The sequence below is a fragment of the Otolemur garnettii genome, unplaced genomic scaffold (genome assembly GCF_000181295.1).
Source record: "Otolemur garnettii isolate 467f Iridium unplaced genomic scaffold, OtoGar3 scaffold00030, whole genome shotgun sequence".
Lineage (NCBI taxonomy): Eukaryota > Metazoa > Chordata > Mammalia > Primates > Galagidae > Otolemur > Otolemur garnettii.
In genome coordinates this window covers 7,140,384-7,156,198 of record NW_003852425.1, presented here as the reverse complement: position 1 = coordinate 7,156,198, position 15,815 = coordinate 7,140,384, and the positions used below count along the sequence as shown (strand labels likewise).

At 41.5% G+C, this 15,815-nt stretch overlaps 1 protein-coding gene across 1 annotated transcript in view; it reads right to left on the bottom strand.

Moving 5' to 3' along the window:
* The window catches only part of REEP5 (receptor accessory protein 5), a 42,280-nt gene that overhangs the window by 17,027 nt on the left and 9,438 nt on the right, over positions 1-15,815 (bottom strand). Inside the window, exon 3 of the mRNA XM_003788914.3 lies at positions 5,724-5,862. Coding sequence (XP_003788962.1) covers positions 5,724-5,862 — 139 coding nt within the window. The remainder of the gene's footprint in view (positions 1-5,723; positions 5,863-15,815) is intronic.

Genomic DNA, 15,815 nt, shown 5'->3' with positions numbered 1-15,815 from the left:
TTTTTTTTTTTTTTTTGAGACCACAGTCTCACTGTGTTGCCATTGGTAGAGTGCTGTAGCATCACACCTCACAGGAACCTCAGACTCTTGGACTCAAGCAATTTTCTTGCCTCAGCCTCCCAAGTAGCTGGGACCAGGTGCCTGCCACAATGCCCCGTTCTTTTTTTTAGAGACAAGGTCTCCCTCTGGCTCAGGCTGGTCTCAGATTCCTGAGCTCAGGCAGTCTACCCTCCTTGGCCTCCCACAGTGCTAGGATTACAGGCGTGAGCCACCGTACCCAGCCACATGTTACCTTTTCAACTAAGCTTAATGCCTAGCCATTGGTTACTTTTATTTTCCTCCAATATTATACGCTGTTTTAGAAAAAAATGAAAAAAACCCCACCAACAATATTAACTCTGCAAGAAATAAAATATTAAGAGTGTCCTTCCTTGCAGGTCTTTTTTTTTTTTACACTCCCATACAATTACCATGTGACTGTCAATAGCATAACTAAGATCTATGCTTGTCCTTAAAAATGAATGTTCTCCTAAAACTTCTCCTACTGACTCTGCAACTCTGAGGCTTTTTCTTGGTCCATTCACTGAAGCCATTCAGAATATGCCATGAATCAGGAAGAAAGCATTGTCACTGACAGCATCATTAATTTTTTTTTTCAGACAGAGTCTCAAGCCGTCGCTCTGGGTAATGCCGTGGCATCACAGTTCACAGCAACCTCAAACTCTTGGGCTTAAGCAATTCTCTTGCCTCAGCCTCCCAAGTTGCTGGAGCTACAGGCGCCCTCCACAATGCCTGGCTATTTTTTAGTTGTAATTGTCATTGTTGGTTGGCAGACCCAGGCTGGATTCTAACCCACCAGCTCCAGTGTGTGTGGCTGGCACCCTAGCCGCTGAGTTTACAGGCACCAAGCCCATCATTAATTTTTAATACTCTCAAATATATTATCTACTTGGAACAAGCAATAAATTCACTCTCATCAATACCGTGATGCCATACAGCTGGAGACTACTAATGGCCACATATTCAGTTCACCATTAGGGAAAAATTTCCTGCAAAGCAATATTTTAAATGTACTTTAAAACCAAATATAAATGATTCAGTGATTGTCATTTATTTTGGATCCTCCCTCTACCTCTGTGCCTCCCTTAGCAGGCTAGAAGTCAGGGGTGCTCACATTTCAGATACTAGTGCCAGGGGCTCCTCTTACAGGATGCTACTTATTCACTGCAGTGGGCCCACGGCAAAAGCCAGGTTTCTTTCCATCAGAGACTACACTGTGAGGTCACTACCGTTAGATGGACCTTACTAAGGGCTTCAACACTATTTGAAGTTTAAAATACAGCATATCCAAATTAAAGATTATATAACTAGGCCAGGCACAGTGGCTCACACCTATAATCCTAGCACTCTGAGAGGCAGAGGCAGCTGAATTGCTTGAGCTCACCAGTTCAAGACCAGTCTGTGCAAGAACTAAAAACTAGTCAGATCTTGTGGCAGGTGCCTATAGTCCCAGGTATTTGAGAGGCTGAGGGAAGAGGATCAATTGAGCCCATGATTTTGAAGTTACTGTAAGCTATGATGCCATAGCACTCTACCAAGGGTGACAGGGTGAGACTGTCTCAAAAAAAAAAAAAAAGTGAAACTCTGTCTCAAAAAAGATTATAAAAGTATTTTTAAATGCTAAAATAACAAAAATACATAAAAAAAGGCCAGTGATCTTTGAAATCTTAAATTTTCCCACAGACCAATTTTCTTCTGTTTTGAAAGAAAAATTTTTCAACTGTCATAATTATAAGGCATTCTCCGGTGATGTCATACAAAATTTTTTAAATATAAGCCAGGACTAGGTAACTCACACCTGTAATCCCAGCACTTTGGGAGGCTAAGGTGAGATGATGGCTTTAGGCCAAGAGTTTGAGAGCGGCCTTAGCAACAAAGCAAGATCCCATATCTCTACAAAAGGTTTTAAAAATGAGCTGGGCATGGTGGTGCACCCCTGTAGTCCCAGGTACTTGGGATGCTGATGTGGGATAATCGCTTGAGCCCAGGAGTTTGAGCTTACAGTGAGTATGATCAGGCCACTGCACTGCAGCTTGGGCAACAGAGTGAGACCCTGTCTCAAAAAACAAACAAACTGAAATACCCTATACTGAGCACGTTTTCACTTAATTTTTAAAATTTATCTCTTTTTATATACCATAAATGGTATCATCCTGTATATAATGTTCTACAACTTTTTATAATTAATCAACTATGCAGACATATGGGTCTATTCCTTTCCCTTTAACTGTATGGATGAACTTAACTGTATTTTTTTTTTTTTTTGAGACAGAGTCTCACTTGGTCACCCTCGGTAGAGCACATGGTAACTATTTCCTTTGCTCAGACACTTAGAATTGTTAGAGTACCCTTTTTCAATTCAACAAGAAATTTTCAAAGTCCCTTAAAAAAGCTATTTCAATTTATACCACTATAACTTGAGTAGCCTTTATCAGAAATGCTCGGACCACAAATGTTTTTGATTTCGAATTTTAGAATATCTGCCCTATACATCTGAGCATTTCCTTTGAGAGTCATGCAGGTGCTCATAGGTTTCAGATTTTGGAGCATTTCTGATTTCAGATTTGGGATGTTCAACTGCCTATACCACATGTATGTTTCCCAATCATATTTAATGGTATTTTTGAACTTTAAAGTATCTGCCAATTTAATGAACAAAATACAGGCTTTTTAACTCACATTTCCCATGTCACTCATGAGGTGTTTACTGACCACTCACATTTTTTCTCTTCTATGAAATACCTATTTAGAACCTTCACCCATTTTTCTCTTTTTTTACTTGTAGATATGTTTATATATTCTAGATATTATTTCTTTATTTGGTGTAAATATTATAACTACATCTTTCTAGGCTGTCATTATTTTAACTTTGTGCTGCCTGTTGTCAATAGAAATTTAATTTTCTGAAATTTTAGTCCAATTTATCAAATCATTTTATTTGTAACATTTACATTTTGTTTTGCTTGCATACCTCAAAGTTAAAAAAAGAAATTCTCTTACTATCTCTAAAACAAAGGTTTTGGCATAAAGTCCTGTTTTTACGAGTCACTGGGGAAAACAGGTGGGAATCAGCTAAGGAGGGCAGTGACTTCTCCACCCTTCCTGCTCCAGGCCCCACAACTGTGAACCCAGGAACATCTCATCTAATACTGCCGAGGGGTTGTGGGACAGGGGGTCAAAGGCAAAGCCTCCAGCCCTGGAGCTGCTCAGTAGGTAAAGAGAAATTAACTACGATTCCTTTGTACCAGGGCCCGGGCTGTCCACCCTCAGACTCATCCAGCCCTACCCAGAACTTCCCAAGAGTAGCATGGACTGGCCTTCTAGCATTCCAGTACCCGATAGAACAGGAGGACAATGAGTTTGCAGAACGTGAGTTTGAAGGTACCACCATTTTCAAAGAGAAACAACACAATCAATTACAGATTTTTTTCAGGAGCAAAAATACTAGAATTGACTGATCAAGAATTTTAAACTTGATTGGTAACCACACTAAAAGAAACAAGACAAAATATTAACATTATGAAAGAAGAACAAGAAAACATAGGAAAGGGCCAAGCAAAAATGTTAGGTATGAAAAATGTAACAGCTGGAAAGAAAACCCCAATATATGGCATCATAGATATAATACGTTACAACCACAGAATAAATGTGCAAATCAGGAGGTGGTGTCACAGCTCACAGCAACCTCCAAATCCTGGGCTTAAGCGATTCTCCTGCCTCCACCTCCCAAGTAGCTGGGATTACAGGTGGCGCCTGCCACAATACCCGGCTATTTTTTTGGTTGCAGCAGTCATTGTTGTTTGGTGGGCCCAGGCTGGATTCGAACCCGCCAGCTCAGATGTATGTGGCTGGTGCCTTAGCTGCTTGAGCCACAGGCACTGAGCCCCTTGGGTGGCAAACATACAGAGGTTTTACTGTCTATATCTATAGTTACCCAGAATTAAAAATCAAGGTAATATCAATGTGATGATGGCCGGGGTGAGGGAGTTTCCTATATCTAATCTTCTATATCTAAATTCCCTTAGATTAAAAAAAAATTTAAGTACATAGAAATGGAGAATAAGTAGGACAAACTGAAATCATAAGAATACTACAAATAGGTTGGGCAGCACCTGTGGCTCAGTGGGAAGGGCACCGGCCCCATATACTGAGGGTGGTGGGTTTGAACCTGGCCTGGCCAAACTGCAACAAAAAACAGCTGGGCATTGTGGCAGGAGCCTGTAGTCCCAGCCAGTTATTTGGGAGGCTAAGGCAAGAGAATCGCCTAAGCCCAGGAGTTGGAGATTGCTGTGAGCTGTGATGTCACAGCACTCTACTGAGGGCAATACAGTGGGATTCTGTCTCTAAAACAAAAAAAAAGAATTCTATGAATAGGCCTGAATATATAAATAAAAAAACCATTATTAGTTCCAGAGAAACCACTCTATGGTCCAACTGAATAGCATTTTCAAAGCCATAATATTGTAAGTGGTGAAAGTCTGCTTAACAGAAAGCAAGGTGTGAAGGTGTGGACCATAGGAGAATGGGGGTATGGGAGTGGCAGAGGCAGGGAAGGAAAGCTAAATCCTTATCTTCCAGCAGGAATCAAGAGCTAATGAATAAACTAGAAAAAATTTCAGAATGACCACACAAGCATATTATTTACAAACATAGAGTAAAGGACAAAACAGACTGCCATAAATGAAGTGCCATAAACGAAGTGGTTGCTTCCAAGGAAGCAATATGGGGGCAAGGTGTGGAGCTGCCCTCTTTCTGCAGAAGTCTTACACAACTATTTGAACCTTTAAACTCTGTTGTATGTAGCTTTTATTAAAATGAATACTAACAAAAGGCAAGGGAAAGAAGAGATCCCAGGACCAGGCTGGACACACCACTCTGTCCAGCTTGTGCAGTTCACGTGCCTGGCTCTGTGAACGGAAGGTCTGTGTCACCCAGCAGGAAGCAGAGCTTCTTCCATGAAAGTCACTTGAGGAATTGCCCCAAGACAGCTTATCCCATTTATGGAATCTATTCAAAGTAGTGAACTTTTTCATTCTCATTTACCTCTGGTGCAAACTAGGAACTCATAGAGGTTCCATTAGGAATGAGTTTCAACCTCCTATTCCTTTTCCCCCACATGTTGGTAACTGACACTGACGCTCTGCCAAACACAGGCTTGCCAGCGATGACCCCTGACTACTGCACCTGCTAAAGTCATTGAAGTGGCTTCCGCAGTGAGCCACTGCACCTCCTCTTTCTTCAAACCTATGTAAGAAATAAGTATTTTTCCTCCAGAATGATTCCTGTTCACCATCATGAATAATCAATGACCTGCTGAAATCTGCAAGGCTTCTTCCATATTAAATGGAGGCATCAGTGCATGAAGACAGGATCTTAGCAAACTAATAGCAGTGTTCATGCTACGTCATAGTATTCTCATCATTATTATTATCAAACATTTCTTGAACACACAACTCTTTGGCTATTTTCAAGATAGTATACAAATGAAGCAAGCCATGTCAAATCCTGCCTTCTTGTTTATAATCTGAGACAGAGCCGTGGATGTACAACATTGAAGCATTTGTTCCTATGGTTTATACACAGGTCCTGAGAGAGAATTTTGGTGGTAGAGAATGAAGCCAATATGTATGTGGAAGGGAACGGCAGTTCAGAATTCAGCATACCTTGAGCATGTAGTAGAAAGGGAACCAGGACAGGAAGAGATCAGAGAAGAATTCAGCAATGCTGAACACGCCGTACACTACCCAGTAGGTCAGCCACTGGGTATCATCTTCTTTGTTGGGACTCTCTATGGCTTTAATTCTGAAAAGCAATACAAAAGGAAGTACATCCTTTAGTAAGATCTCAGTAAAACATTTTCAAACATGATACTCTGCAGCCTGTCCCCCACCACCACTGAGAAACTCGGGCAAACTGTTCCCAGATGCAAGAGCACAGCATGAAGACAGGAGGCAGAGGGAGGATCAGGACGGACGGTCACAGCCATCTGCTCCACATCTGCTTGTCACCAGGGAAGCCAGCACCAGCTGTCACTGCCCCTGGAGCTCCACCCCTCGAGAGCCTCCACCCTCGTCCTGGTAGGTACCACGGGTGAGTGGGAACTGGAGCAACCCCCACTTCCACCTTGGGTCCCGCCATCAGGAAGAGATGAGAAGAATCCTCTCACAGTAACTGGTTCTTATGTACTTGTAATAACTGAGGTACACCATGGGTAAGAACTCCCCATAAAGCAACTTTTGGAACATAGGTCTGGCACTGCCCAAGGTCCACAACATACTTAGAACAAGTGAGAAAGACCCTCCTGGGGTTGAGAGTGTCTTTATGTGATCCTCAGGTTCCGGATATTCCTCCCCTCTTCAGGTAATAACATGCCTTTCCCGACCCTAACTAATGCTGAAACAAAATTCATTCTACAAATAGATGTAAATAAATTTATTATTATGTTTTCTTTTTTTATTTCAGATTAATGTGAGTGTACAAACAACTAGGTTACAATGTTTGCATTTGGTAGGTAGAGTCCCTCTTGTAGTTGTGTTCCTCACCCTGGGAGTGGACATTGTGCCCACTGAGTGCAAGCACACCAGTCCGCCTCCCCTGACTTGAACTGAATTGGTTTTCTCTTGTGCAGGCATGTATTAGATCATCTACTGGCTTCATATTTGTACTGAGTACACAGGATACTTGCTTTTCCATTCTTGTGACGCTTTACTAAGAAGAATGGGTTTCAGTTAGATGGAAATAAATTTAAAATACTCTTTTACTTCTGAATCAAAGAAATTTCCTCTACACTTGGGATTTCCTCGTTCTAACCTGAAGCTCCACAATTTCTTATTCTATCTGAACATATATCTGGATATTTGTCATAACTGAGCTGGACTAAAACAGTAACTAGAAGGAATCTTTAAGATAGGCTAACCACTGCAAAAGCACTGGCCACTCCACAAAATCAGCTCCCTGAAGAACAGTTGCTAACTCTGCTGACTCACTCACTCAGAAAGCCCGGAGGAAGGGAATCAGAAGCAGGTGTGCGCGTGTGCGTGCCTGTGCACGTCACATGTTTTAAGAAAATAACCAAAAAAGAGAAAAGCTGCAGCTGAATGAGGTGATTGCTAATGAGGAAGTCACAGAGTGAGTGCTGTGTTGAACTTCAGGACTAACCAAAAACGTTCACTTAAAGTACAGGAATGATGTAAAATGAATCTCGGAGAGCTGACTGTAAAGTAATAGCTTGTGATGTGAGGATAAGCTTGTGTTTTGGCTTCCCTCACGCAGAAGTGAGCTAATGTAACGGAGGCCAATGGGAAGCAGCAGGAGGAGTGTTAACCGGGATCACGGCCGAGTCCGCCTGTATGTGGAAGGCTGGGCTTCCTGCTCTGAGCTTTATTTGCCATAGTGTGACTTACCTATTTGTATTTAGTTAGTAGTATGATTAAAAACTGCTTCCTTATACACTCATCCGGAGCAGCAGGGGTTAGAGTTACATTTTTCTCAAAGTCCTAGTTTTGTGCACCAAAGCATTCCATGACTAAACTATCTACTCTGTCACTGCAAAGGAAGAAGCTCTCAGAAGATGCCTGGGAAATTGAACTGCCTCTTTAAATATGATATGAATACCAAAAACTTTGATGAGACTTGTCAAATCCAGAGGCTCTTAGATTCTTTTGACCCTCAGTAAGTATACATCTTACATTATCCATGAAACACATATTCACATATTTCCACATATAAACTAAAATAGATGCTTCATGAAACCATTCTGACATTTTCAATCCCATTCTATTGTGTTACTTTAAAGATTTTAGTCATGACCCACAGATTCAAAAACAGAAAAATTGCCCCAACAGTTCACTTTCAGCTCTTCAAGGAATACAAAGTGGTTAGTTTCCTAATTTATCAACAATATGAATTCAAAAGTTCTCCCGTTAATACACTGGAACACTATGTAGAAATACTGAGTAGCAGAAAGAAAAGAACCAAAATGGACAGTGAACACCAATCCAACTGTGGGAACCGAGGGGCAGGAAAGAAGACAGGAGGGACCACAGAAGTGATGTCCTACACTGAAAAGAGGTTTTTCTTTTTTTGGTATCCTTGTCAGGATGGGAAAAAGGTTTTTTAATAGAATTTCTCATATTATCAAAGCACTTAATTATTGATTTTTAAGAATGTGTATACATGTTGGAACATCATAAGCTACTCAAAACTAGAAAAAAGGTGACACAGTCAGCTCCCCAGTCAGGAACCTGAGCCTCAGAAAGGCGCTGTGCTCATGGGCGGCCCCCGTAGCTCAGTGGCAGGGTGCCGGCCACAGACACCAAGGCTGGCGGGTTCGAATCCGGCCCAGGCCTGCTAAAAACAGCAACAACAAAATAGCCAGGTGTTGTGGTGGGCCCCTGTAGTCCCAGCTACTTGGGAGGATGAGACAAGAGAATCACTTAAGCCCAGGAGTTTGAGGTTGCTGTGAGCTGTGACACCACCTCACAATGCTGAGGGCAACATAATGAGAGTCTATCTCAAAAAAAAAAAAAAAAGTGCTGTGCTGTAGTCATGGTGAGGGAAGAAAAGGGCCTACAGCTGAGGTTTCCTGGGTGCCATCTGCTTATCTAGGGTCTGAACAGACTTCCTGGTTCAGGTAGAGTGGACGGAGGTGATTCTTCAACATACACTCTGCTGCCCACACATACACGGAATCATATTCCAAGTTGGTGTCTAAGACTGGGGATGTAGCAATATAAATGAATTTTAAATCAAAAAGACTTCGCAAAGCAGGTGTTTACAAAATTTAAAAATACATACAATGAAATATTCCAAAGCCTTTAAAAAGGATATTAAAAGGGAAAGATGTTAAGAAAAAGAAAAAAAAAGACACGTTTGTGTGTCTTTACAGACCAAGAATGGTAGACAGAAAGATACACGCTATATTTCAAATTATATAAAGTTAATCCTGGGTACTGAATAACAGAATTTTACTGAAGGTCTTTGCAATAAGTATGTGCTAATTTTTATAATAAAAAGAAGTGGGGGAAGATTTCTTGTAGAAAAAGAAATGGGCACCAGACTACCGGTACCTGCTTCCTCCTAGGAGAGAAGCTGTCTCTTTAGGGCTTTGTTAACACAAACACTAAAGTGAACAGCAGACACATTCATTTAATTTCTCTCTTGAGAAAACAGCTAATGGTTTTCTGACAAACAAACTTGTCTAATACTGGTCAGATACATCTGTTGTGTTTTAGAGCACAAGGCCTGCAACACATACATACACAGAGAGAAAAGAGAACATACAGCCGGCACGTGGCCCTGACTCAGTTCAACTTTCTACCTAAATCGAACGCCGTAAACTACTAATTACACTGAACTAAGGCGCAGCCAGGCCTTTGTATCTTTTCAGCATTTCACCATACTGAGTTTACAGCTTGGTACTCTGGCTCTCTCACTAGGTAGTGACCTCGGGCAAGTTGTTTAGTATCTCTCAGCCTTAATTTGCTCACCTATCAAGTAGGGATAACAGGCCTCATTGTGTTAGTGTGAAAATAAAGTAGTTTATACATGCAAAGCACTTAAAAATAATGAATGCACAAAGTAAGTAGTCAGCAAATATTCCCTTTCCAGGTAACAATTACAGTATATAGTATGGCAGTAACTTACTATCTTGAGATAAGAGAGAGAGATAACAGCAGAGATAAGATTCCAGTTCTTTGGGCTAAGTAGAGCTGGTAAAGGGTTTATATCCATTAACAAGATTAAAAGAGGATTAGAGAATTACTCATGAATTTTAATTATACTCCACTCTCCAAATCCCAAATGCTAAGGTAATAGTCAAGAGTTAGCTGAATCCCCCAAATCCACCTTGCAGGTCAAAGGGAAGAAATTAAGACCACCGGAAACATTTTTCAGGCCCGCCTACAAATATGCAATGGCAGAAATGCTTTATGCTGGCATGGGACTGGTACTGATGTGGACATAAGTCACTAGGCAGCCTTCTTCCAGCCCACTGGCCCCCAGTAGTTGGTACTCTACCCTTCTGGGTCATCTTATTCACACCTCAGCTGCTGTTTCCTGAAAGCAAGGGCAAGAACCAAGGACGGGCAAGAACCAAGGACGGCCAAAGAACAGCATTAAACACTTGTGAAGAAAACAAAGGTTGAAGAGAGATGTCCTGGGCTACCAATAATTCTTTCCCGCCCACACTAATGTTGTCATGTAAAGAACCTAAGCTATTCCCTGACCCATGACACAAGTAAACTTTAAATCCTCTAAGAACTTAGGTGGTAATGATAAGTCAATGGAGGTTCATCAGCTGTAACAAGTGCACCGCTCAGGTGAGGAATATTGACAGTATAGGAGGCTGTGCCTGTGGGGGGAGGGGGTGCAAGGGAAATCTCTGTATCTCCTGCACAATTTTGCTATGAACCTAAACTTGCTCTAAAATATAAATTCTATTTTTTAAGAAAGAAAGACTTTATCTACCAATTAGGCATTCTGTACTACAAGATTTTTAAATTCTTATATTGCCGTCATGCGGTTTTGTTTTGTTTGAGACAAACTATATTACCCTTGGCAGAGTGCTGTGGCATCAGAGCTCACAGCAACTTCAAACTCTTGGGCTTAAGTGATTCTCTTGCCTCAGCCTCTTAAGTAGCTGGTACTACAGGTGCCTGCCACAACACCTAGCTATTTTCTTGTTGTAGTTGTCATGGTTGTTTGGCAGGCTTGGGCTGGGTTTGAACCACCAGCCCTGGTATATGTGGCCAGTGCCCTAGCTGCTGAGCTACAGGTGCCAAGCCAACCATCATGCCATTTTGGTTGCTTTGATCAAGACAGAGAGGATCTGTTCCCATAAATCTAGACACCATGGATATGCTAATCACTTTCAAATTAGTATCTACAGCTCAGGTCTCTCCTTTGTATACAGCCTGCCACATAAGAGATAAGTATTTACCATTAAATGATGACCACGATCATCACCGGATTTTCATGATACCACGGCTACTTCAGAAATTCTAACCTAATAATGAGCCATTATCATTGCCCAATGAAGACTCACTTCATGTGTGTAGCAGACACTGGTCACTGCCTATCAATTGCCATTCCTTTCTTTTCTTACAGAACCCTGAATTTCTGTACCTGTGCCTGGCCAGCTCCGTGTACAGAGCTGCCTTTACTCAGGGAAGCCAGGCTCTGGCCCCAGGCCCAGGGGAAGCATCACAGTTAGTCTACAGCCATCAGGTAATCATGTTGCCTTTTGCTGGATACTTTCTTAGCCTCCTCACAGTTAGGGGTGCCCAAGGGACCAAGTTCTGACCAGTGAAATAAAGGAAATATAATGGGAGGCTTTGGGACAAATGTTTCTTCTTTTGATAAAACGAGAGCTTTACAATTAAAAGATTTTTGCTCAGCACCTTGTAGCTTCCTGCTCCTGAAAGCATTGGAGCTATAGGGGAGCCATCTTGCTATCTGTTAAAGCAACAGGCATCAGAGACAAGCCTGGACTCCAAGCATGCTGAGAAAGAGCCCAGATCTCTGTGGCACCAGCCTTGGCTTATCAATCTCCAGATTTCTTCTTACATGAGGTAATTCAAGGTCACAAATGCTTAAGCCACTGTTAACAGCTACAGCTGCCTGACATTAAAGGTAACTGTGTATCACTGAACACTTTCTAAACCAAGCCTAAGTCAGTTATCTAGGAACTGCTCTTTTTCCCTTGCTGAGGTTTCATCTATCAATTAATATATCAAAATGTTAAAAGCTTATGTTCACTTGGGGAGACAGGAAAGAGATAACCCTCTATACTATTTTAAAAATTATTTCAGACACAATTTCAGACACCACTTTTACATGCTCTTAATTCACACCTGTTTTGTTCTTACTATGCAAAATGGTTTTTAGATGTGAACTATACAGCCTATTTATATTTCTGTTTTGAGTTCTTATGTTTTCTAGGAATGTGTTCATGTTTCTTATGTGTAACACAGCAGCATTCAGAATTTTAAGCAACTTATAAAAACAGTAATGTCAAGTAATATGCTACCCAGCTTTTACCTAGTATTTGTGATATATTATTACATCATTAAGAAAGTAAAGCTGCCGATGAAGGAAAGCAGATATGGGAGGGGAAGCCCTATTTTCTGTCTTTTAGTTATTCTCATGGTTTCAATTATTAAGATCTTCTTGCATCAATGCATAACTTGAGTGAAGCTTTCTCTTACCTAAATGGAGCTATAAAGTAAGTCTTTTTGGACATTGCGTTAACTCAGACTCAATGCCTATTTAATTGGTATTACAACACTTCCCCTCATGTTATTTAATTGGAAAATATCGATATCCTACATTAGAATGGGGTACATATGGTATATATATTTATGTATTGTACACATATTGTATACTTTAAAGTTAGTTTCTAGGAGGGAAGAAGACTGTCTACCTTAACCGTCTTTACTTTGTCATAATTTTTCTTAAAATAACGAAGAAATTTAAAAAGTGAGAAAGTCAGAGCAAATCAAAAAGTGGAGTGATTTTACTTTTCTTTTCACTAAATTCTCAGTGGTGGGGATGACGTGAAATGGCCCAGCTGTGGCTTGCTAGAGAGAAACAGGAACCCTGTCTGAGGGACCGACCACAGAGTTTCCATGACAGTGAATATACCCTGCACTTACAATGCACCGGACACTGCTTAAGCCCTGGGGTCAAAATAACGATACTCAAAGACCCAAAGGAAACAAACAGTGAAAAAATGATTCTACTCCTAATTAACCAGCATATGTGTGCTCGGCGACAGGGGTCCTATGAAGGAGAACAGAAGTGCAGTTCCAGAAAACTGAAAATCTCAATGAAAACAAAACTAAGTAAAAAGTGGATTTAATATTAAAAAGCAGGCCAGGAGGGAGCACTCTGAGAGGCCAAAACTGGAGGACCCCTTGAGGTCAGGAGTTCCAGACCAGCCTGAGCAAGAGCAAGACCGCCCCCCAATCTCTACTAAAAATAATAAAATAAATAAATAAAACATATAAAAATTTAAAAAGTGGAAAATAAATGAAAGAAAATACTATTTGGAAGATTTTCCCTTTAATCTAGTGAAAGCTCAGACACAAAGTTAGAGAACCATAATAATGATGAAGTCAGTTTTCCTGTTTATATGTTAATAAACTAACCACCTTTAATTAAGCAGTTACGGGAGCCTGAGCCTATGCCAAGTATTTGACATATATTATCCTCCCTCCGCCTTTTATATGATGAATTGAGCTTTATAAAAATTAAGCTGTCTGCCCAGGGGTAATACAGCTAAGAATTATCAGTCCCACACACATACGCTCCTGATTACTCACACCCAAGACACTTAGGTACCCGGTTCATAAGAACTCAGTTACTACAATTTTTTTTTTTTTGAGACCAAGTCTCACTTATTGCCCTCAGTAGAGGGTTGTGGCATCACAGTTCACAGCAACCTCAAACTCTTGGGCTTAAGTGATTCTCTTGCTTCAGCCTCCAAAGTAACTGGGACTATAGGCATCAGGCTATTTTTTTTGTTGTTGCAGTTGTCATTGTTATTTTAGCTGGCCCCAGCCAGGTATGAACCTGCCAGCCTCACTGTATGTGGCCGGCACCCTACCCATTGAGCTATGGGCACTGCCAGATACTATAATTCAAACTAGCCAGATGACATAAAATTAAGAAACAGTATGTCTTCAAAGCATTAGCTTTATTATTAAAACCAGTTGTATTGGCTGGGCGTAGTGGCTCACACCTGTGTAATCCCAGCACTCTGGGAGGCTGAGGTGGGTGGATTGCTTGAGCTCAAGAGTTCAAGACCAGCCTGAGCAAGAGTGAAACCCCAGATCTAAAAACACCCGGGCGTTGTAGTGGGTGCCTATAGTCCCAGCTGCTTGGGAGGCTGAGGCAAGAGGCTCGCTTGAGCCCAAGAGTCTGAAGTTGCTATAAACTATGACGCCATGGCACTCTACCCAGGGCAATAAAGTGAGACTCTGTCTCAAAAAACAAACAACAAAAACATAAAAATAGTTGTATCCATCAACTGATTTTAATTTTAATAAGTCAGTTATAGTACCAGAGACTGACAGTGTATCCAAAAACACAGTTCATTAAAAAAAAAACAACAAAAAAACCCTCTAACTATATGGATAAAAAGCTTTAAGATGTGCCGTTAGTAAAGAACAGAAAGAAATCTTCTTCTCTACCTGCTTTTTGTTTTATGTTTTATGTCTAATGTGGTAACTTATGTTTAATAGCAAATATTACAGAGGTCAGGTAGACTCTTTGAAGATTGACTACAAAAATATGGACCATAATGTTTATAATCCTTTCTATTACAGCAGACATAGAACTCGACCATCCACCACACCCACCATGTGTGGGAATTCCTGATACCTCCCAATGACTTTCCTATTATCAGTACCTCAAATAAGAATGAAAACGTACCCAACCTGAGCAAGAGTGAGACCCTGTCTCTAAAAGAATTAGCTGGGCATCGAGGCGGGTGCCTATAGTCCCAGCCATGCAGGAGGCTGAGGTAAGAGGATCACTTGAGCACAAGAATCTGAGGTTGCTGTGAGCTGTGATGATATGGCACTCTACCCAGAGTGACAAAGTGAGACCCTGTCGGCAAAAAAAAAAGAGAATCAAACAGTTTAAGACATGAACACTAGCTCATTTCTATGCCAATAAGAAAAAGGTTTTCTTTCTTCAAAGACAAGAAGGTAGGAAAGTGGCTGATGGGAAAGTCACCTTCTTGTGCTTTCACAGCAAGAGACCCAGCAACACAAGGGGGACAAGTGAGAGAATGTGCGGGAACAGTAAAAGTCATCAGCTTATCTACTGTTTACACCGTGGCTCCTCACACACAACCCACCTCAGCTAGCTAGTGGTAAATATGCTTCTTAAATACACAGAAACTATATTCTAAAGACAACTACACAAAAACACAGAGAAAACACACGATGCTCCTTTACTCTTTTTTTTTTTTTAGAGATAGAGTCTCACTTTATCACCCTCAGTAGAAATAGGAGATTCTCTTGCCTCAGCCTCCTGAGTAGCTGGGACTACAGGCGCCCCCCACAACACCTGGCTATTTTTTGTTGCAGTTTGGCCGGGCCGGGTTTGAACCTGCCACCCTGAGTATATGGGGCTGACGGCCTACCCACTGAGCCAGAGGCACTGCCCCATGCTCCTTTACTCTTTAGCAGTGCTCTTATGCTATCCCATGACCAATTTAGTCAAGTGCACACTGCACACCAAGCTAAATGCACAGGCAGATGTCTGTTCAGATGAGTCTACAAACACCTCTGATGGAGACTGAAGTGTGACCTGGGAAGGCAGGCCCTCGGTGGCCACACCTTCTGGTGCTTTATTACATCACTCTTATTTTCCACTTAATGGAGAACAGAAGAGCCAGTCCCAGTCAAATATGAAGATGAGAATGTTGCCGAGGTGCAGGCCAGGGGTATAAGGCATACTTGCCCCCAGACCTTGCTTGGTCCTAACACACTGGTGACCCAAGTCAACTAACTTCAGTTTGTCCATGGTGTCCAAATCTGTGAAACTCCAGCAGATGTGGCTTTGCGCCCGTACCACAGTGGTTACAGTGCCAGCCACACACACTGAGGCTGGAGGGTTCAAACCCAACCCAGGCCAGCTAAACAATGACAACTGCAACAAAAAATAGCTGGGCACTGTGGCGGGCACCTGTAGTCCCAGCTACTTGGGAGGCTGAGGCAAGAGAATCACTTAAGCCCAGGAGTTGG